General features: G+C 50.5%; 1 protein-coding gene across 10 annotated transcripts in view; it reads right to left on the reverse strand.

Annotated features, from left to right (window-relative positions):
• phf20b (PHD finger protein 20, b) overlaps positions 1-15,439 on the reverse strand; it is a 49,779-nt gene extending 34,340 nt beyond the window's left edge. For 8 of the 10 annotated variants that reach the window (XM_038803648.1, XM_038803641.1, XM_038803647.1 and 5 more), the window contains exons 1-4: positions 15,335-15,438; positions 12,577-12,748; positions 8,004-8,088; positions 5,031-5,119 (exon numbers count right to left, since the gene is read on the reverse strand). In XM_038803648.1, the coding sequence (XP_038659576.1) occupies positions 5,031-5,119; positions 8,004-8,088; positions 12,577-12,748; positions 15,335-15,417 (429 nt within the window). In that variant the 5' untranslated portion in view covers positions 15,418-15,438. Of the gene's footprint in view, positions 1-5,030; positions 5,120-8,003; positions 8,089-8,237; positions 8,456-12,576; positions 12,749-15,334 lie in introns of those variants that run through there. The other 2 variants (XM_038803649.1, XM_038803650.1) reach the window with 2 other exon arrangements.
• Between the last annotated feature and the right edge of the window lie 8,852 nt (positions 15,440-24,291).

The raw sequence follows: 24,291 nt of genomic DNA on the forward strand, positions 1-24,291 counted from the left end.
AACGCTGCCGTTTATCGTAAGGGATTTGAAGTATCACAGTAGGGAAGATCTTCCCTGCAGCCGTACAGCCCCCCCCCCAACCGAGTGAAGCCACATCAAGGGTACCGAGTACAGGTTTGGCCTCCTTACTCGAGGAAGGATATAACTGCATTAGAAAGAGTTCAGAGAAGTTTCACTCGGCTGACTCCTTAAAGAAGGGGTTGTCGTACAAGGAAAAGTGGAGTGGGTTGGCCGTTTGCCCACTGGGAGTTTAGAAGAATGAGAGGTGGTGATCTTATTGAAACGTCAAAGACCTTAAGGGGGCTTGACAGGTGTGGATACCTAAAATGACCAACTAGGGCACGGTGAGATTCTTGACATAAAGATTTAAAGTGTCCCAAAGAAATTGCTGCAGCTACCTCATTAATTCAGTCAGCAGACAAGTGGCTCCTTGTAAGTTGATTACGCTATCTGGAAACTGATCGGTTTGCTGACAAGATCACCCTCCCCTTGGTATTGTGACACACACAGCTTTTGTCTATAGCAGGACCACAGAACGCAATGACGTCAATCGATCCCCTCGGCTTTTTTATTGCTAATATACCTATCCCTGCAGAATTACCGCAGAATGCATTGACGTCATCTGATCACCTCTCCTCCGTATCGAAATTACACCTTTGTCTTAGTCTAAGCCAACAGAAAGGCTCAGAAATTATCAATGTCACTAACTGTGGGGGATGTGTGAATAAAGATCTGTATGCCCCTTTGTGTGGTAGAGTGCGCTTGGCTACGACCATTGATTGTTGTGGTCACTCCCCTTGCGCAAGTAAAATGTAATAAATTTAACTGTGCTGTTACCCGTTACATTCAGTCTAAAATCTTACTCGCCGGTCGAGGTTTTCGACACAGGGTAGATGCTGAGAGGGCCTTTCCTCTTGTAGCGGAGTTTAGAATAAGGGGACAAATTTTAAAAATTAGGGGTCTTCCATTTAAAACAGAGACAAGGAGAAATTTATTCTCTCACAGAGGGCCGTCAATGCTGTGGAATTGTGTTCCCCAGAGATCAGTGGAGGCAGGGTTGTTGTATGTGATTCAAGGCCAAGTTAGATAGCTTTCTGATTGACAAGGATGTCCAAGAGTTGGGGTGGGGTGGGGTGGGGGAACTTGAGGCCACAATAAGATACGCTTTGCCTTACTGAATGGTAGAGCAGGTGTTAGGGGCTGGATGGTCGGTCCCTGATCGTCTCATGTCATAGAATCATATAATTTACAGTGCAGAAGGAGGACATTTGGCCCATCGAGTCTGCACCAGCCCTTGGAAGAGCACCCCACATAAGCCCACACCTCCACCCTATCCCCGTAACCCAGCAACCCCATTTAACATTTTTGGACACCAAGGGCAATTTATCATGGCAAATCCACCTAACCTGCACATCTTTGGACGGTGGGAGGAAATCGGAGCACCCGGAGGAAACCCACGCAGACAAGGGGAGAACGTGCAGACTCCGCACAGACAGTGACCCAAGCCAGGAATCAAACCTGAGACCCTGGAGCTGTGAAGCACCTGTGCTAACCAATTTGCTACCATACTGCCCATTTACCTCATGGCTGATCATCAAGTTCAATACCCTGATCCCGCCTTCCCCCCATAACCTTTTCTCCCTTTAGCCCCAAGAGCTATATCTAATGCCTTCTTGAAATTACACAACGTTTTGGCCTCAACTACTTTCTGTGGTCGTGAATATCATCGATTCACCACTCTCTGGATGAAGAAATTTCTCCTCACCTCAGTCCTAAAAGGTTTACCCCTTATCCTCAGACTATGAGACCCCTTGTTCTGGACTCCACCAACATCAGGAACATTCTTTCTGAATATACCCTGTCTAATCCTGTTAGAATACTAGCCAGGCATATAAATCAAATGATACCTCAACCCACCTACGCACAGATTGACTTCAAAATACAGGTTTTCTACTACTACTGGGTGGCGAATGTGGAGAAGGCGCGGAGCTGGGTCAGAGAGGTTGATTCCCAGTGGGTCAGAATGGAGGAGAGTTTGTGCAGGGGGTCGGGGCTGAAAGCACTAGCCACAGCGCCGCTCCAGATAGCTCCGGGGAAATACTCAGGGAGTCCGGCAATAATAGCTTCATTGAGAATTTGGAGGCAGTTTCGCCAACACTTCAGGTTGGGGGCTGGGTCAGGGGAAATGCCGATTCGGGAAAACCACAGATTTGAGCTAGGGAAGTGGGGTGGAAATTTCCGGAAATGGGAAGAGAAGGGGATTAAGACGCTAAAAGATTTGTTTCTTAGAGGTCTGTTTGCAGGATTGAAGGAGCTGGAAGCGAAGTATGGGCTGGAGCAGGGGGAAATGTTTAGATACGTACAGGTTCGGGATTTTGCCAGAAAGATGATACAGAGCTTCCCGGAGAAACCGGCCTCCACATTGCTGGAGGAGGTGCTGACGACAGGGAGACTGGAGAAGGGGGTAGTGTCAGCGGTGTACGGAGCTATTTTGGAAGAGGAGAAGGCACCACTGGAAGGGTTCAAAGCAAAGTAGGAGGAAGAGTTGGGAGAGGATATGGAGGAGGGGTTCTGGTGTGAGGTGCTCCGGAGAGTGAATGCCTCCACCTTGTGTGCGTGGTTGGGGCTGATACAGCTGGAGGTGGTATATAGAGCACACCCCACGAGGGCGAAGATGAGCCGATTCTTTGAAGGAGTGGAAGATGTGTGTGAGCGTTGCGCCCGGGGGGGGGGGGGGAGGTGCTGTGTGAGTTAATGCCAGATATGGGTAATCCCGGATTCCTTTTTGTCAGTTGCTTATGTAAACATGCAGGCTAATGTTTGGAGGGTTGATGGGAGGATGGGATCGGTGTTATTGATACGAGGATTGATATATTTGTTGCTGATTATTGTTTATTGTTGGTGGGTGTAAATTTGGGAGAAAATGTGAAAAAGGAGGCGAATAAAAATATTTTCTTTTAAATACACGTTTTCACATTAAAATGTTAAAGGACTGGGCAGCACAAGTGGTTAGCACTGTGGCTTCTCAGCGCCAGGGTCTCAGGTTCCATTCCCCGCTGGGTCACTGTCTGTGCGGGGTCTGCACGTTCTCCCCGTGCCTGCGTGGATTTCCTCCGGGTGCTCCGGTTTCCTCCCACCGTCCAAAGACGTGCAGATTAGGTGGATTGGCCATGATAAATTGCCCTTCGTGGCCAAAAAGCTTAGGAGGGGCTATTGGGTTACGGGGATGAAGTGAAAGTGAGGGCATAAGTGGGTCGGTGCAGACTCGATGGGCCGAATGGCCTCTTTTTGCACTGTATGTTCTATGTCTCTGTCAAATGATTGATTATGGTGAACGAAAATCATTTTTTGATGTATTCGCCAAATTATTGCAAAGATTTACAGTCATCCAAAATTATTAGTTACCATGGTGTCAGTGCCATGGTGTCAAAAGTGTTGGCAAATCTATTTTTTTTTAAATGTAGAGTACCCAATTCATTTTTTCCAATTAAGGGGCAATTTAGCTTGGCCAATCCACCTAGCCTGCACATCTTTGGGTTGTGGGGGCGAAACCCACACAAACACGGGGAGAATGTGCAAACTCCACACGGACAGTGACCCAGAACCGGGATCGAACATGGGACCTTGGCGCCGTGAGGCCACAGTGCTAACCACTGTGCCACCGTGCTGCCCCCGGCAAATCTATTTTTAATGAGAACAGGCAGTCAACTGGGCAAATTTGATGGCCACAGATCTGTGCTAAGAGAGGAACAACAATTCAGTCCTCAAGCCTGTCCCATCGTTCTCTCAGATCATTGCTATTTACACACCGCGATTAGAACTCTCGTCGATTGCTCCTCCCTCATCAAAAGGACAGAAAGATTGAGGAAGCTTTAGCCATGCATAGCACAACACCAGTTAATTGCCCAAACAGGCTGCACAGAGGGTTTTGTGATGGGTTTCATCAATCATAACACAGCTATGTTTATATATTGTGAGAATATCTCAAAACTCTGTTTTGCTCTCCTCACCTAGGGACGGATATACTTGTCTTGAAGGGGTATAATGAATGTTTAGTTATTTTTCAATTTAAAATATCCAATCCTCTCTCTCTCCCCCCCCCCCCCCCAATTAATGGGCAATTTAGCGTGGCCAATTCACCTGCCCTGTGCATCTATGGGATGTGGGGGTGAGACCCACGGAAACACGGGGAGAATGTGAATTTTCACCGAGTTGATTCCTCGGGTCAAAAGGGGCGTCCCACCAGGAGACACCGAGAAAAACGGGCCTATAATCGGGGCGGCATGGTAGCACAATGGATAGCACCATTGCTTCACAGAGCCAGGGTCCCAGGTTCGATTCCCGGCTTGGGTCACTGTCTGCGCGGAGTCTGCATGTTCTCCCAGTGTCTGCGTTCCCTCCCGCAAGTCCCGAAAGACGTGCTGTTAGGTGAATTGGACATTCTGAATCCTCCCTCTGAATACCCGAAGAGGCGCCGGAATGTGGCGACTTGGGGATTTTCACAGTAACTTCATTGCAGTGTTAATGTAAGCCTACTTGTGACACTAATAAAGATTGCTTACCATCTCTGCGGTTTAGCGGAATGGGAGGTGATCTAATTGAAACACAAGGTCTGAGTGAGAGGGGGTTTGCTGGGGCAGGTGCCCCTGGCTGCAGCATCTAAAACTAGGGCTTGTAACCTCAAGGTGAAGGGTCAGCCAATTGTGACGGATTTGAGGAGAAATTTCTTCACCCAGAGGGTTGTGAAGCTTTCTAATTCCCGAACCCGAACGACTGTGGGTGCGCGTTTGACGAACCTATTTAAGACCACCAACGATAGATTCTTGGCAATAAGAGAATCGACGGACGTCGGGATAGTGTGGGAGTGTGCAGTTGATCAGCCGTGACTTTGCTGAATGGGGCAGCAGGCTCAAGGGGCCGTATGGCCTACTGCTGCCTCTTACGTTCCTCTGTAATGTGATTCAGAACAATGACTCATTGTGGGGGTGTGCCGACTGTTATTATTTAGGCAACGGTTTTTTGAGCCTTACCTTCTCCCTTGAGCTCTTTGGAACAGATTTGACGTGGATTTTCTTCACAGTTTGAACGACCCCATCATAGAATTCCACTGTGTAAGAAGCTGGAACAAAGAAAGCACACAGCCTGCCTCAGTATCGCAAAGTCACAAGGCTTCAAAAGGTTAAAGGCGGAAATCGTTCTAAATAATCTCGGCAAATCTCCCATGTCACCGCCTAAATCTCACTAAATGTTTGTAGCATTAAAAGAACAAACATTCTCCTGTTGTGGGTGCCACCGGCAAATCCAATACTTACTGTCCATCCCTAATTGCCCCCGAATTAGATACATTTTTTATTTGTCCTTGGGGGTGTGAATGTTGCTGATACGGTTAATATTTATTTCCCGTCCATAACAGCCCTTGCTGAATGACCTGCTGGGCCATTTCGGAGTAAATAAGAGCCAATCACGGTGCTGAGGGGCTGGTTTAGCTCACTGGGCTAAATCGCTGGCTTTTTAAAGCAGACCAAGCAGGCCAGCAGCACGGTTCGATTGCCGTACCAGCCTCCCCGGAAAGGCGCCGCAATGTGGCGACTAGGGGCTTTTCACAGTAACTTCATTGAAGCCTACTCGTGACAATAAGCCATTTTCATTTTTTTCATGAAGTTTACAAATCATATTTACGTCGGACGAGTTTAGGATGGCAGATTTCCTCCTCTGAAGGGCATTGGTGAACTAGATGGGTTTTTCCTGACAATCTGATTCGGCGATAGCTATAGCCGAGGCTGGCTTTTCATTCCATATTTATATCAATGGCTTGAAGTCCAGCTGCTAAGGCAGGATTTGAACTCGTTTTTTTAATTCTTTTTAAAATTTAGAGTACTCAATTTTTTCCAATTAAGAGGCAATTTAGCGTGGCCAATCCACCTATCCTGCACATCTTTGGGTTGTGAGGGTGAAACCCACGCAGACACGGGGAGAATGTGCAAACTCCACACGGGCAGTGACCCAGGGCCGGGATTCGAACCCGGGTCCTCAGCGCCGTGAGGCAGCAATGCTAACCACTGTGCCACCGTGCTGCCCAGGATTTGAACTCATGTCTGGAGTTCTGGATTGTCAGTCCAGTAACATTACCATTACGCTGCCACTTAGCTTCACCCTGCGCCACTTCAAAGGGTAGTCAAGAGTCACCCACTTGGTGGGCGTGGGACAGGGGTCACATGCAGGCACAATCAGGTAAGGTTGGAAAGTCTATGAGCACTGCTGATGCCACGTGGACACTGCCAACCTGGTAGTGCTAGCTGGCAGGCACACTGCTGGGGTGCCAGGCTGGCAGTGCAGGATGGCATTTTTCCCGTGGCAGGAATTGGGGAGGACCCCCTTACAGGCGAGTTGGGGCTTGGGGGGGAGGGTTCGGTGCTGGAAGGTCAAGAGATCGAGAGCGTGGCCTTGGCGGCATGTTCCCCGTTGAGACCCTGAATGGAACCGGAGTCCCAGTAAATAGTGCGGTGTTTAATAATCTTTATTGCCACAAGGAGGCTCACATTGATACAGGTGGGGATTCTACGGTAAATGGCAGAACGTGGGGGCTAAACTGGTGAGAATATCCCCAGGACCCAGAAAAATGACCAAGTGTCATTGAATAGCGGTGGGGAACCCGCTGGCAGAGCCAGTGGGAAACTGCCCCCTCAAGGGCAATTAGGGAAGGGCAATAAATGCCAGCTTAGCCTGCGACGCCCACGTCCCACAAGCAATTCTTTCAGGGGATGTGGGCAGGGCCAGCGTTTGTTGTCCCCATTCCTAATTGCCCCTCGAACTGTGTGTGTGGCTTGCAAGGCCTTCAGAGGGCAGCTAAGAGTCAACCACATAGCAGTGGGCCTGGAGTCACGTGTAAGCCAGACCGGGTAAGGACGGCAGATTTCCTTCCCTACTGTTAGTGAACCAAATGGGTTTCTACAACAATCGACGATAGTTTCAAGGTCGTCGGCCACCGAGACTAATGTTAAAATTCCAGGTTTTATTTATCGGATTTAAATTTCACCCGACTGCTGTGGTGGGATTTGATCGCGTGTTCTCCCGTCTCCCCCCCCCCCCCCCCCCCCCCCCCCCCCCCACCTCCAGGTCTCCAGATTACCAGCCCAGTGGCATTACCACTGTTCCACGGTCTCCCAGCAGGGACTTAACCAGGTTCCGTTTATCTCTCCTGTAGGACAGCCTGCACCGTGCCTTCAATGATGTGCAGTAACACGGTGCAGAATGGAGCAATGCTCGCCCGACGGCTCAGCATTCAGCTTGGAGGACTCTCACGGGCCGAGTACAAGGAGAGGACACCTGGCTAATCTCCAGGACATCTCTCTGTGGCCAATGTCTTACTGCTTCCCGGAACTCCCTCCTAACGTTAACTCCGAATGGGAGAACAGCATCCAAAACCCAAATGATCTAAAGAGATCGAACAGGGTTTAAATATGAATGAATATTTCTGCAGTTCTTCCCGCTAGCACAACACGATTTGCAGCAGTTGATGTCAGGGTTAAAATTATGATTTTATAAGAATGCACATTCTGTCTGTCACTTTTCCCACTCTCTCCCTCCTCTAGCCCTCTTAGTTTATATTCCCCCTCTTTCGTACCCCTTATAATAATAATATTCACTTATTGTCACAAGTAGGCTTCAATGAAGTTACTGTGAAAAGCCCCGAGTCGCCACATTCCAGCGCCTGTTCGGGGAGGCTGGTATGGGAATTGAACTCACGCTGCTGATCTTGTTCAGCATTACAAGCCAGCTGTTTAGCCCACTGTACTAAACCAGCCCCTTCCCCTTCCCCCTCCTCCTCCCCCAGTAGTTTGCTTTAAAACAAAAACAGAGGTTACACTTTCAGAACAGTGCCTTTCCGTAAATGCACTCGCCTCCCTTCCTCCCTAACCCCCACCCAAAAAAAATAACCTCATGTCTGGTCGTTTTGCAGGTTGCAAACCCACAGCCACGTCACCGCACTCAAACTCACTTACCTTCCTTGTTGACCGAAATAACCTTGGCCGGGTAGAAGCGACAATCAGACCAGCAAGCCAACACCTGTTCACCTGGGTGAAACTCCTAAATATCAAATGTGGCAAGATATAAGAGGTCATCCAAGGTTGTCAACTTACTTACAATGACTATCTTTTATACTAAATTCCATGTTTAAAGAAAGCTAACACATGGGGGGCAGGTTTTCCCACCTACAGACCTGTACTAATACATACCATTTTTTTTTTTAAAAAGTAGCAATTTTTCTACGGCCTTGCTTGCTCTCAAGAGCGGTGTTTGTTGGTTACATAATGACACTACTAATCCCAGCCGGAATGGAAATGATTGGGTTAATTACCCTGTTAATCCCATTGGAGACCGCACTGCTGTAAGTGACCTGGATTGATATTACACACACACAATCTGCGTGCAACTACCCTGCACCACTCACTGCAATTTACTGGACAGGCAGTCCAGCTTTCATCGGGAGAAGTTGCTGCAGTGAGCTTTTTAAATAGGGGCCGCTTGCTCCTCATTAGACTGTGTCCGCTGTAAAATAGATCGAGTCCTTCCATAAGTCCCACCCGGGTCCAACTCACTGGCTGACACAGTGGTGTTGGTTCTGAAAATTTAGAGAGGTTCTAGCGCCATCTCTGGCGCATGCAGGAACAGCCAGAGCTGTGGTGTTTGTGTCATCGCTGACATCTCCATTCTTGTAGAGAAACAGTAGCAGGAATTTTTTTTTTAAAATATAAATTTAGCGTACCCAATTTAGCGTGTTCAATCCACCTCGCCTGCACATCTTCGGATTGTGGGGGCGAAACCCACGCAAACACGGGGAGAATGTGCAAACTCCACACACAGTGACCCAGGGCCGGGATCGAACCTGGGACCTCGGTGCCTTGAGGCAGCAGGGCTAACCCACTGCACCACCGTGCTGCCCTAAATAGTAGCAGGAATGCACACAAAATTCCCATCTATTTCTATTTGGGGTTGGATGGCACTTGGTAGTATAACCAGCCCAGGAGGTGCCCCAGAATTGATTCCAATTCTCTGTAGTAGAACAGTTACTCAGGAAATGTTAGAAGAATCAAAACCACGTCTAACTCCTGGATAATTATAGTACTGAGACCCCCCCCCCCCCCCCCACGGACCCTTAAACACCCCAACTGCACACCCACCCACTGACTTTCGCCAAATTACTGACTACCCTCCTACTCCCACTGCCCCGGCTATCAACCACACCCCCCCAGACCACTCCTTAAACCCCCAACTACTCTTCAAACACCCCCCACTAACTGACTATTGATTACCCTCCCAACCACCTGACTACTACCCACCTCCTCCCCCCTCCGCCGATTACCCAACCGCACACCCATAACCGCTCACAATCCCCCCCCCATCTACACACACTCCCCCCACCACCAACAACAGCCCCCTCCCGGTCCGTCTACCCTTTCCACCTCCCCTAATCAACTACCCAACACCCTCCTACCCACGTACCCTATACGCTTACCTTCTCCCTGGCCTCTGAATGTGACTGGGACCTTTAAACGTACCCGCTTTAAAAAGGGGGGCAAAGCTGCCTCACCTCCGAACCTGTTACACCCACCACCACCACCACCAGAGATGGGAGGTTCGGAGTTAAGGAAGCCATGCCACCCTTTTAAAGCATTCCTGAGGATTCCTGAATAGCTGCACCAAACCTTCCTGCGGAAGGCGGGGTTGGAAGGTCGGGCAAGGGGTCGCTGAGTTCCAGAGTACTGACCTAGGAGCGGAGTGGCAATCTGACTGTGCTTGCCACTCCTTGGAAGTTCTGACCCATAGTGTTCAACGGTCACTCAACAGCAGTCGCCCATTAAGGACTTTGTGACAGATACCAAAATGGGTTTTGTCCAGCTAGTTTCAGAATCGCCTTCCTCCATTTGCTGCCCACATTAACATAACACCTTTCACAAAACAGAGGCACGGTTCAGAAGGATGTGTTGCTAGGATTAGAGGAGGTTCCTGTGGAGCATGATCAGACATGCCGAATGGGCCATCGGAGAGTCAAATGTTAAACATAATTCAAGATACAAAAAATGACCCAGAAAATTCAGAGGCCTAATAATGAAAAAGACAGTAATACTGTGCCAATTACGTAATTATTTACCACGGGGCTGGATTTTGCGTGCCCCTGCCAGGCATGTTTTCGGCGGGGGCGAGTAAAATGGGGCACGTGCCCACCCAACCACCTCCCCGTCCACCCCCCCGAGCTCACCATCGTAACACAGGTGGTGAGTGGGCATCAAAATCGGTAGCCCACCCAACACAATGGAGCGTATTAATAAGCTAATAGACCCTGATGAACATCGCCCACGCTATAATACGATTGGTGTCCCCAGGTCTGCGTGGGATCCCTCCGGGTGCTCCGGTTTCCTCCCACAGTCCAAAGATGTGCGGGTTAGGTGGGACTATGCGGGTTATGGGGCTAGGGCAGGGGAGTGGGCCTAGGTAGGGTGCTAGAGGGTCAGTGCAGACTTGATTGGCCTCTTTCTGCACTGTTGGAATTCTATGGTTCTCTGCTGCGGGCTGGAGCAGATAGGCAACTTAGTCCACCTGTAGCACATTATGGTTGGGGGTTGGGCTGGCTACCTTGCCAACTTTGCTTGGGCGGGGGGGGGGGGGGGGGGGGGGGGGGGGGGGGTCTGAAAACATATTCAAAGACATGGATTCCAATGGGGGCCTTGGGCGTTGAAGGGAGTGTAAGATCTAGGCAGTCGAAGGCACAGTCATCAGTGACGAGGTGAAAAAAATGAAATGAAAATCGCTTATTGTCACAAGTAGACTTCAAATGCAGTTACTGTAAAAAGCCCCTAGTCGCCACAGACTGGCACCTGTTCGGGGAGGCTGGTACGGGAATTGAACCGTGCTGCTGGCCTGCCTTGGTCTGCTTTAAAAGCCAGCGAATTAGCCCTGTGCTAAACCAGCCTATGTGGGTGAGGGTGTGGGGGGCTGTGGCAGTGGAGGGGGGGGGGGGGTATCCACGGTCAGAGAAGCAGAGCATTCAGGGTGGGGGGGGGGACAGTGCTGTCGGAGTGAGAGATCTGAAACTAACTGAGTGAGACAATGAGGCAACTTAACCTTGAGATGGGCAGCACGGTAGCACAGTGGTTAGCACAGCTCCAGGGTCCCAGGTTCTATTCCCAGCTTGGGTCGCTGCCTGTGTGGAGTCTGCATGTTCTCCCAGTGTGTGCGTGGGTTTCCTCCAGGTGCTCCGGTTTCCTCCCACAAGTCCAAAGATGTGCAGATTAGGTGGGTTGGCCATGCTAAATTGCCCCTTAGTGTTCAAAGAGTTAGGTGGGGTTCCTGGGATAGGGTGCTCTTTCCGAGGGCCGGTGCAGACCTGATGGACTGAATGGCCTTCTGCACTGTACAATTCTATGTTTGGAATTTGAAACTTCATCAATTATAGTCCCCCCAACAAAAATAAATTAACTGTTCCATACTTGTGCAAGTATGAAAAAGGGGGAACTCTTCATCAAAGTGTTTACAATAGTACAATACTGGACAGACAACAATACTGGACAGACAACCAAAGTTAGTCTAGACCCCAAAACATCACCTTTTCTGTCCATTTCACATTGAATTGTTCTAGAATCAGCTGCCTCCCTGGAAACTCTTCAAACTAAACTCACCAAGAAGCCTTTACATACTTCAACAACAAAGTTTAATTACAAGTTTGGGGATGAATTTTTTTCAAATAAAAAGGTAAAAATACATTATTCAATATCGTAAAGGTGTCTAAATCTTGTGGGGGGGGGGGGGAAAGGAGGAGAGATATTAGAAAAATGATTCATTTTTAGAAACACAGAGAGTTATGATCTGACTGCTACTCGGTTTACCGGAAGCAGAATTAATAACAACTTGCAAAGGGAGGGGCGGCACGGTGGCGCAGTGGGTTAGCACTGCTGCCTCACGGCGCCGAGGTCACAGGTTCGATCCCAGCTCTGGGTCACTGTCTGTGTGGAGTTTGCACATTCTCCCCGTGTTTACGTGGATTTCGCCCCCACAACCCAAAGATGTGCAGGGTAGGTGGATTGGCCACGCTAAATTGCCCCTTAATTGGAAAAAAATGAATTGGGTACTCTAAATTTATGGGAAAAAAAAATAACTTGCAAAGGGGAACTCAGTAAGTATTTAAAATTAAAATAAACATCTCAGGGTTATTGGGAGAGAGCAGGGGAATGAGATTGGATGGACAACACGGGCAAGTGGGTTGAATGGCCTCCCTAGGTTAGGTGGATTGGCCATGCTAAATTGCCCTTAGTGTCCAAAAAAAGATTAGGATGGGGTTTATTGGGTTACGGGGATAGGGTGGAAGTGAAGGCTTAAGTGGGTCGGTGCAGACTCGATGGGCCGAATGGCCTCCTTCTGCACTGTATGTTCTATGGGCTATGTGCAGTGCTCACGCTGAGCTGGAACCATTTCCCAGCAACAGGGGAGATTGAGCATTTCCTCCACATCAGAACAAAAAGCATGGCCTTCCCCAGGAAATGTTTTAAGGGTTCTGCTGCGCTCGAGTAAAATCCTCACCACAGTTGGCTCGTCCAGCTTGGCCCCTTCCTTCCGCAGAAGCGGCCTCTCTAAAGGACGCAAGTACACGCTGTCCCAGCTGAACCATTCATCGTATCGATGATTCCAGCGTTTGAAATGAATCAGTACCTTCCCCTCTTCACAATCAATCTTTTCTATGTGGGCCGTGTACCTGTAGAAAACACAGAGATGTTCCGAGGAACCCGAGGTCAATGTCAACCCTCTCTCACAGTACCGCGACTTTGCAACGCGCCACAAGCTGCCGTATTGATTCAAATCAGTGTTAGAAACCAGGCGGTAAGGGGTAAAACTAGGCCAGGGGGGCGGAGGGGCTGCGCTGAGCACAGTGAACGACCGATTCAGACGTCAACAGTGGAAGTTCTAGACCACCGCACTTTCTTTTTCAAATTCATTCATGGGATGTGGGCCAGGCCAGCATTTGTATCCCAGTCTAATGAAATGGAATTCGCTTATTGTCACGGGTAGGCTTCAATGAAGTTACTGTGAAAAGCCCCTAGTCGCCACATTCCGGCGCCTGTTCGGGGAGGCTGGTACGGGAATTGAACCAGGCTGCTGGCCTGCTTTAAAAGCCAGCGATTTAGCTCAGTGTGCTAAATTGTCGCTGGGAAGGCACTTGTGAGCTGTCTTCTGGAACCGCTGTTGTCCATGTGGCGGAACTATGCCCAGTGCCGTTGGGAGAGGGAGTTCCAGGATATTGACGCAGCGACAGCGGAGGAACGGAGATAGAGTCAGGGTGGCGAGTGGCGTGGAGGGGAACCCTGCAGCAGGTGGCGTTCCTGTGCATCTGCTGCCCTTGCCCCTCTCGGCGGCAGAGGTAGTGGGTTCAGAAGGCGCAGCCAAAGGAGCCTCGACAGGTTTGCTGCGGTGCATCCTACAGCTAGATGGTACATACTGGATAAAACACACTGGATGGTACACTCCTAGATGGCACACACTGCTGCCGATGTGGGGCAGTGGTGGAGGATCAGGCCGCTTTGTCCTCTTTCGAAGAGGAGCAGCCGGGTTTTCTATCGTGTCTTGGCCAAGATTTACCCTTCACTAAAAATCACTGAATTGAAACAAAACCGAATTGCTGGTCACTGATACAGCACCTTTTTTGCGGAAGGGCATCAAGCACAAATTAACTGCTGTGTACCCTTCCTTCAAGGGCCAGTGCAGACTCAATGGGCCGAATGGCCTCCTTCTGCACTGTAGAGATTGTATGATTGCACATTGGTGCACTGTCGGCGATTTAGGGTTGTGACATGCTAATTCTTTCAAACTAAATCCCGTGCGTTATAACTTCTGACCCCGCCAATAAGAGCTCAGGGCTCGTCAAATTAAAAATAAAAATCAAAAAGGAATGGCCAGTTCAAATAGTCCCTCCAGGTTCAAATAGCTGATTTGCAATGTAATTGATTACAGATCAACTAAAGTTTGTAATCAGCAGAGGTGGTCAGCTGGTATAAATAATTCAGCACCAATCAAAACAATGTCAAATGGACAATGAAAGTCACTTTAAATATGTAATTCACAGATTGTCCTGTGCAACATAACAGCACACGTGAACAGGGACCAAGTCACAAGAAAAGCTATTCACAGCTGATAAAGAACCACGGAACCTTCCAGCGCAGAAGCTGGCCATTCGCCCCATCATTTTTGTGCAAGACCTTTCCAATCACTCTCCTGCCCTTTCCCCAAATCCCTGTAAACTGTTCCTTCAGTATTTATCCAATTCTCCCTTTTCCACCACCCTTTCAGACAGCGTGGTCCTCATCAAAACAACTCGCTCCATAAAATCATTTGTCCCCGTCTTGCCGGTGTGTTTTTTTAAAAAAAACAACCACCCCAACCCCCTCCACTCTTCCCCACGTCTCGCTTGTGGACCCTAACAGCGAGTGCTCAGCAAACAACATCATAACCGAGCCCCTTTCCAATCAGAAACAGTGCAACAGCAAACGCACACACACGCCTTCCAGTGGGTAAATCAGCGTCCCCTGCCTGTTAGGTTCCTTCTCCTATCCAGGGGAAAAACATCAGGCAGCACATACTCACAGAATAGAACTAGGCCCATTCCTGCCTCCTGCTGCTCAGTTCCACACTAGGGTCTCCAACTAAGGGTCACAGTCTCAGGGCAAAGGGTTGAAAGGACTGACGAGGGGGAAACTTGACATCATAGAATCCCTACAGTGCAGGCCATTCGGCCCACCGGGTTTGCACCAGCCCTCCGAGAGAGCACCCTAACCTCGGCCCCACTCCCCCACCCTGCCTCCGTAACCCGCAACCTAACCGCTGGGCCACCAAGGGGCAATTTTATCGTGGCCAATCCACCTTTGGGACTGCGGGAGGAGACCGGAGCACCCGGGAGGAAACCCGCGCAGACACGGGGAGAACGTGCGAACTCCACTGCGGAACTGAACCCGGGTCCCAGGCGTTCCTGTGAGGCAGCAGTGCTGACCACTGTGCCGCCCCGCTTCTTCAGACATTTGGGAACGTGTGGGATTCTCCGGTGGATTCCCAATCGGTGCCGTTCCATTATTGCTGGATTGATCCCCATGAGCTCTTTGTCTCCCACAACCCTGGGTCTTTGGCCGGTCAAATTACATTTCTAAATTGTTTTTTTTTAAATTACGCAAAAAGGGTGAAGCCAGCGGAGGCACAATGGGCGAGTGGATCCCTCCTGCCCTCCTTCATTCTGTAAAATCAGTCACATTTTCAGCAACCCAGCGGGCCAGGTGCCACGCTCCTCAGCACTTACCATTTTTTCAGCCTGTCACGTGCTTCAAGCCTAGCGCCCACCTCGAACGTAATACCGCGTCTGCTCGGAGGTCTCCTGGACATCTTCAACACCACTTTAGTGTCTGTGTGAATGGTAGAAATAGATTGTATAAATTTCTGATAGGGTCAGTCAAATGCATCCAACACTGTGGAAAACACGAGGCACCAATATACATTCACACGAACGCGGAGGCAAATATTTGAAGGGGATCTCAATTAGAAGCGGGGAGAGTGGAAGAGGGTGAAAGGGTGAGATGATGAGGGCTGGGAGGAGACTTGTGTGGATCTGGTGCCCCATAGAAAGCATCCTGTCTGGCTGTATGGCAGCCTGGTATGGCAACTGCTCGGCCCAAGACCGCAAGAAACTTCAGAGAGTCGTTAACACAGCCTGTCCATCACACACACCCGCCTCCCATCCATTGACTCGTCTACAACTCTCGTTGTCTTGGGAAAGCGGGCAGCAGAATTAAAGACCCCCTCCCACCCGGCTTGCTCACTCTTCCAACTTCTTCCATCGGGCAGGAGATACAAAAGTCTGAGAACACGCACAAACAGATTCAAACACAGCTTCATCCCCGCTGTTACCAGACTCCTAAACAACCCTCTTATGGACTGACCTGATAATACTACACTCTTATATGCTTCACCCGATGCCGGTGTCTATGTATTTCCATTGTGGACCTTGTGCTGCCCGATTACATATTTTCTTTCCATGTACTAAATGATCTGTTTGAGCTGCACGCAGAAAAATACTTTTCACTGTATCTCGGTACACGTGACAATGAACAACTCCAATCCAATTCAACAGCACATCGTTGACTGTGGTTCACCGGGTAGCACTCTCGCATTAAGAGTCAGAGGATTGTAGGTTCAAGTCCCACTCCGGAGACTTGAGCACAAAACAAAACTCAAGCTCTGTTGCAGGACTGAGGGAGTGCCGCACCACAGGAGGCGAGATGAGGTTCCAACTGCCCTCTCGGGTAGAAGGTCCATTGGAATGATTCCAAAGTAGTCGGGGGAGTTATCCCCGGCGTCCTGCCCAACTACAGCCCTCGGCCAAGGTCACTGAAACAAAGTATCGGGACTTATCACATTGCGGGAGCACGGTAGCATAAGTAGATAGCACTGTGGCTTCACAGGTCCAGGGTCCCAGGATCGATTCCCCATTGGGTCACTATCTGTGCGGAGTCTGCACGTTCTCCCCATGTCTGCGTGGGTTTCCTCCGGGTGCTCCGGTTTCCTCCCACAGTCCAAAGACGTGCAGGTTAGGTGGATTGGCCGTGCTAAATTGCCCTTAAATGTCCAAAAAGATAGGTTAGGATAGATAGGGTGGAAGTGAGGGCTTAAGCGGGTCGGTGCAGACTCGATGGGCTGAATGGCCTCCTTCTGCACCGCATGTTCTATGTTCTAGTTTCACTAGATTGGTCCCTGGGACGAGGGGGTTGCCCTGTGATGAGAGGTGGAGTAAACTGGGCCTATGTGCTCTGGATTTTAGAAGAATGAGTGGTGACCTCATCTGAAAGACAAAATTCTGAAGGGGTCTGATAGGGCGGACGCCGGGGTTGTATCCGCTAGTCAGGGAATCTAAAATGGGGAGGGGGAGATACAACATAGTGTCGGGGTAAGGGGGACACAATAGTGTCAGGGTAAGGGGAGATACAACACAGTGTCGGGGTAAGGGGAGATACAACATAGTGTCGGGGTAAGGGGGACACAATAGTTTCAGGGTAAGGGGAGATACAACACAGTGTCGGGGTAAGGGGGACACAATAGTGTCAGGGTAAGGGGAGATACAACAGTGTCGGGGTAAGGGGAAATACAACATAGTGTCGGGGTAAGGGGGGGATACAACACAGTGTTGGGGCAAGGGGAGATACAACACAGTGTCGGGGTAAGGGGGGACACAACACAGTGTCGGGGTAAGGGGGGGACACAACACAGTGTCGGGGTAAGGGGGGACACAACACAGTGTCGGGGTAAGGGGAGATACAACATAGCGTCGGGGTAAGGGGGGATACAACAGTCGGGGTAAGGGGGGGATACAACACAGTGTCAGGGTAAGGGGGGATACAACACAGTGTCGGGGTAAGGGGGGGATACAACACAGTCGGGGGTAAGGGGGGATACAACACAGTGTCGGGGTAAGGGGGAGATACAACACAGTGTCGGGGGTAAGGGGAGATACAACATAGCGTCGGGGTAAGGGGGGATACAACAGTCGGGGTAAGGGGGGATACAACACAGTGTCGGGGTAAGGGGGGATACAACATAGTGTCGGGGGTAAGGGGGGGATACAACACAGTGTCGGGGTAAGGGGGAGATACAACACAGTGTCGGGGTAAGGGGGGATACAACACAGTCGGGGGTAAGGGGGGGATACAACACAGTGTCGGGGTAAGGGGGGGACACACACAGTGTCGGGGTAAGGGGGGATACAACACAGTGTCGGGGTAAGGGGGGGATACAACACAGTGTCGGGGTAAGGGGGGATACAACAGTGTCGGGGTAAGGGGGAGATACAACACAGTGTCGGGGTAAGGGGGAGATACAACACAGTGTCGGGGTAAGGGGGACACAATAGTGTCAGGGTAAGGGGAGATACAACACAGTGTCGGGGTAAGGGGGATACAACACAGTGTCGGGGTAAGGGGAGATACAACAGTGTCGGGGTAAGGGGGATACAACACAGTGTCGGGGTAAGGGGGGACACAACACAGTGTCGGGGTAAGGGGGAGATACAACAGTGTCGGGGTAAGGGGGGGATACAACACAGTGTCGGGGTAAGGGGGGACACAACACAGTGTCGGGGTAAGGGGGAGATACAACAGTGTCGGGGTAAGGGGGAGATACAACACAGTGTCGGGGTAAGGGGGGACACAACACAGTGTCGGGGTAAGGGGGGGATACAACACAGTGTCGGGGTAAGGGGGGACACAACACAGTGTCGGGGTAAGGGGGGGATACAACAGTGTCGGGGTAAGGGGGAGATACAACACAGTGTCGGGGTAAGGGGGGGGACACAACACAGTGTCGGGGTAAGGGGGGGATACAACACAGTGTCGGGGTAAGGGGGAGATACAACACAGTGTCGGGGTAAGGGGGGGGGACACAACACAGTGTCGGGGTAAGGGGAGATACAACACAGTGTCGGGGTAAGGGGGGGGACACAACACAGTGTCGGGGTAAGGGGGAGATACAACACAGTGTCGGGGTAAGGGGAGATACAACACAGTGTCGGGATAAGGGGGAGATACAACACAGTGTCGGGGTAAGGGGAGATACAACACAGTGTCGGGGTAAGGGGAGATACAACACAGTGTCGGGATAAGGGGGGGATACAACACAGTGTCGGGGTAAGGGGAGATACAACACAGTGTCGGGGTAAGGGGGGATACAACAGTCGGGGTAAGGGGGGGATACAACACAGTGTCGGGGTAAGGGGGAGATACAACACAGTGTCGGGGTAAGGGGGGACACAACAGTGTCGGGGTAAGGGGAGATACAACACAGTGTCGGGGTAAGGGGAGATACAACACAGTGTCGGGGTAAGGGGGGGGACACACACAGTGTCGGGGTAAGGGGGAGATACAACAGTGTCGGGGTAAGGGGGAGATACAACACAGTGTCGGGGTAAGGGGGGACACAACAGTGTCGGGGTAAGGGGGGGATACAACACAGTGTCGGGGTAAGGGGGAGATACAACACAGTGTCGGGGTAAGGGGGGGGACACAACACAGTGTCGGGGTAAGGGGGGGATACAACACAGTGTCGGGGTAAGGGGGAGATACAACACAGTGTCGGGGTAAGGGGGGGGACACAACACAGTGTCGGGGTAAGGGGAGATACAACACAGTGTCGGGGTAAGGGGGGACACAACACAGTGTCGGGGTAAGGGGAGATACAACACAGTGTCGGGGTAAGGGGGGACACAACAGTGTCGGGGTAAGGGGAGATACAACACAGTGTCGGGGTAAGGGGAGATACAACACAGTGTCGGGGTAAGGGGGGGACACACACAGTGTCGGGGTAAGGGGGGATACAACACAGTGTCGGGATAAGGGGGGATACAACACAGTGTTGGGGTAAGGGGAGATACAACAGTGTCGGGGTAAGGGGGAGATACAACAGTTTCGGGGTAAGGGGAAATACAACACAGTGTCGGGGTAAGGGGGGGATACAACACAGTCGGGGGTAAGGGGAGATACAACATAGTGTCGGGGTAAGGGGGGATACAACAGTGTCGGGGTAAGGGGGGATACAACACAGTGTCGGGGTAAGGGGGGGATACAACACAGTGTCGGGGTAAGGGGGGGATACAACACAGTGTCGGGGGTAAGGGGGGGATACAACACAGTGTCGGGGGTAAGGGGAGATACAACACAGTGTCGGGGTAAGGGGGGATACAACACAGTGTCGGGGTAAGGGGGGGATACAACACAGTCGGGGGTAAGGGGAGATACAACATAGTGTCGGGGTAAGGGGAGATACAACAGTGTCGGGGTAAGGGGGGACACAACAGTGTCGGGGTAAGGGGAGATACAACAGTGTCGGGGTAAGGGGGGACACAACAGTGTCGGGGTAAGGGGAGATACAACAGTGTCGGGGTAAGGGGAGATACAACACAGTGTCGGGGTAAGGGGGGGATACAACAGTGTCGGGGTAAGGGGGGATACAACAGTGTCGGGGTAAGGGGAGATACAACAGTGTCGGGGTAAGGGGGGATACAACACAGTGTCGGGGTAAGGGGAAATACAACACAGTGTCGGGGTAAGGGGAGATACAACACAGTGTCGGGGTAAGGGGAAATACAACAGTGTCGGGGTAAGGGGGGACACAACAGTGTCGGGGTAAGGGGAAATACAACACAGTGTCGGGGTAAGGGGGGGATACAACACAGTCGGGGGTAAGGGGAGATACAACATAGTGTCGGGGTAAGGGGGAGATACAACACAGTGTCGGGGTAAGGGGCTGATCTTTGGGAATGAACGGAAGGGAAATTACTTCACTCAAAGAGCTGTGAATCTTTGCAATTCTTCACCCCCAGGGTTTCTGGATGGCCCATCGTTGAATAGAAGTTAGGCTGGGATAGACAGATTGTTGGTATCTCAGGGAATTAAGGGATACGTGGAGCAGGTGGGGAAAGTGGAAGTACAAGCTCAGTCGTGATGGTATTGAATGGCGGAGCGGGCTGGACTGGTTGTCTGGTCCACTCCTGCTCCTGCCTCCTCGCTAACATTGCCGTGACTACACATTGGAAAAAGGTACTTCAGTGGCTGTAAAACTTTGGGACCCAAGGTCGCGAACGGCGCTACACAAATACAAGTTTCTCTCTCCTTGAGATAAAATGCCCCAAGTAATCTATACTCCTGTGCACCAATTATCAGTAAGCTCTGTGCGATTCAACCAGTGGTTCGACTGAACTGACTGGTCAACAGTTCGCTTAACACCAGCGAAGTGCTGAGAAAATCAACAACGCATTCCACTTTGCACTTGTCGTTTCAAGGTTACAAGTGTCTCTCTGGTGGGTTTCCTGATGGGAATAAAGTGAATTCCCCTTTGATTTGCATTAGTGATGATGGCAGACTGAGACTTCTGGAGCTTAAGCTCTCCATCTAGTGGTCGGAGTTTGCCAAGATTGTGCAGATTTACAATGCAGAGGCCTGACTGAACAGTGTCTATTCAGCACTGCCAGCCAATCAGTTGGAGGTGGGTAGCAAGGCCTTCGGGTGGGACTTCCCCTCCCCCTCCCCCCCCAACCCATTTGTTCATGGGATGTGGGTGTTGCTGACCTTGAACCGAGTGGCTCGCTCCGCCATTTCAGAGGGTAGCTAAGAGCCAATCATATCGCTGTGGGGGGTCACACACACACACCAGGTAAGGCTGACAGATTTGCTTCCTGAAAGGACATTAATGGTTCTGATGATAATCAATAATGTGGTCAAATTTCTGAGACCGGCTTTCAATTCCAGATTTTATTGATCGAGTTTAAATTCCACCGTTGGTGGGATTTGATCCCATTTCCCAAGAGCGCTAGACTGGGCCTCTGGATTATTGATCCAGTGAGATTAGCGGTATTGACACTGGACCTGTAATCCAGAGGCCCCGTCTTATACTTTGGGGGCATGGGTTTGAATCCCACCGTGGGTAGAATTTAAATTAAATTAATAAAATCTCGAACTGAAATGTGGACTCAGTAATGGTGACCATTAATTGATTGATTGATATTTATTGTCAAATGTAACCGAAGTACAGTGAAACGTATTTTTCTGCGGCCAAGGCAACATACACAGTACATACATAGTAGACAAAAGAATAATCGGCAGAGTATATTGACAATGGTACATCAACAAATAGTGATTGGTTACAGTGCGGAACAAGGGCCAAACAAGAGTAGAATCGGGCGTTGTGAACAGTGTTCTTACGGGGAACAGATCAGTCCGAGGGGGGAGTCGTTGATGAGTCTCGTAGCTGTGGGGAAGAAGCCGTTCCTATGTCTGGATGTACGGGTCTTCAGACTTCTGTATCTTCTGCCGAATGGAAGGGTCATGCCTACCGACTTCCGTTAAAAAAGTTTGGCGGGGGGGGGGGGGGGGGGGGGGGGAATCTGCAGTCCTTACCTGTCTGGCCTACTTGTGACTCCAGGCCCGCAACAATGTGGTTAACTGCCCGTTGTGAGATGGTGAGGCAAGCAGTTCCGTTCAAGGACAATTAGGAATGGGCAACAAATGGTGGCCTTGCCAATAATGCCTACATACCCGAGGCAAATTGTTTATTTTACAGTAAACAAAGTCTGTTTAAAACCGGCGCTGTAGTAAACAGGTTAATCATCCAATCATCCACATTCAGAATCAGAATCTGTTGTCGCTACATACAGCAAGAGTGTCTCCAAACTAAACTCTCGACCAAAACCACAGCAGAGGCTCCCAATAAAAGCAGGGTGATCTTGCCAGTAAAAGGCAACGAACAGAGGTCAATACAAATTACCAGCACCAAATTAATCCCAGTTGTTTACAGCAACGTGGGGTGCGCCTGGCAGAGGAATTATCCCATCATTCCCACCGTGGCCATACACACCAGCGTTGTTGTGTACGCCCTGACAGAATATTGATGCCCAAATACACAGAACAAAATTACACCACAGGGCTGGACAGGGGGCTGCGTGACTTGATGGCGAGCCTGTGGCTCAGAATAACAGCAACAGCACGGGCTCGATTCCCACTCCGGCTTAGGTAGACCTGGCACCTCCTCCCACCTACCCCCGACTGACTTTAGCTTAGTTGGTCTCTGTGGAGGCGCAGTTACAATGGATACGGATATGTAAAATCCTGAAGTTTGAACCTGCTCCTGAAGCCCTCCCCAGTCGAATAGTCCATCAGCGCTCACTGCCGAAGCATTCCACGATGTGGGATACAGCACCCTCTGGTGCTCAAAGGCTCAGGTGCACTTTATAAAATCGGCACCAATCACTGCAACACGCTTTCGCCCAACTTTTGTCAAACTTTTAGAGAGACAAAATAAGGCGTTCAGCTGAAGCAGCACAGGAGCTTCCCCTGACGCCCATCTCCAAACATTCCCGCACCACATACACACACTCCCCGAGGGAAACTGCGCAGAGGAAGGGGATGGTTTCTAACAGATGTGAAAATAATATTAAAATAACCAAAGTGTGCCAACTGGGTCTCTGGCCAGCATTCACATACCGCTATCACAACCTTTAAGCAGATCGCCAGCAGTGAGTCAGATACCCGTCATGCCTGTTATAGAGCACGGAGGGGCAGGAGGAGACAGGCAACTGACAACAAACACAGTCAGCGGACAAGCAGTGTGTCTGGTGCAAGTAAGAGACTGAAAGGATATGCATTCATGGCCGGTTTGTAGCTCTCCAAAGCCGAAGAGACTTTCAGCATATCGACTGAACAGCACGATTTATCAGCCGCATTCTTGGAAGCAAATCTCCAAAGCACCAGCGAGCTGCAGTAATGCGACCCTGACCACAGTGCACGCGCTGAAGGAAATCTACTGACAATGCCTGCAGTGAAAAATAACCGGCGGATCAAAAAAAAAATGTTTTCCCTCGCTCACCGGTCACCACCCACCTAAAAACTGGCTCGCTCAAATCTTAAATCCTTGATGCAACCTCCCCCTTGCCAGGGAGCGGGTGACTCAGAATCACAGAATGCTGAGAAGGCCATTCGGCCGTCTCGCCTGTGCCAGCTCTCTGAACGAGCAATGCACTCAAGTGCGGATCCCCTACCTTCTCCCTGTCACCCCACACATTCTTCTTTTCGAGATGATAGTCCAATTCACTCTCGACTGAAGCTGCCTCCACCACACGCTCAGGCAGCGCATACCGGACCTCCACCACTCGCTGTCTGAAAATATTCCTCTTCGTGTCGCCGTTGCTTCTCTTGATAATTACTGGAAACAAAACCTTCATTGTCACGGTTTGAACCCGCCCTGCCAACGATAGCGGAAGAACACCCCACCTCTTTAAATCCTCCTTCACCCCCTCTACCTGGTTGGCCACGTTCAACTCGTGCAGGGACCAACTAGGCGCCAGATACCAAAAACCTGACCTGCCAAAACTGCAACTTCTCCAGGCCCGTTCCTTGTACCTGGGAACTTACCGGGAACACCTCACTTTCCCCCCACCTTTAATTTATACCCCAAAAACGTGCCAATTTCAGTCAACATCTCCATAATCCTACAGATACTAGAAATCGGGTCCATCACACATAACAGCAAGTCGTCCGCATATGGGGACACTCGATGTTCCACACCCCCCCCCCCCTCTCTATTCCCCTCCACTCCGTCGATGCCCGAAGCACCATCGCCAATGGTTCGTCAATCGCCATTGGCAATGGTTCAAGCGTCAGTGCTATAAGCAGCTGAGAAAGTGGATATCCCTACCTTATCCCCCCCCCCCGCGTAAACAAA

The sequence above is a fragment of the Scyliorhinus canicula genome, chromosome 7 (genome assembly GCF_902713615.1).
Source record: "Scyliorhinus canicula chromosome 7, sScyCan1.1, whole genome shotgun sequence".
In the NCBI taxonomy this organism is placed as follows: Eukaryota; Metazoa; Chordata; class Chondrichthyes; order Carcharhiniformes; family Scyliorhinidae; genus Scyliorhinus; species Scyliorhinus canicula.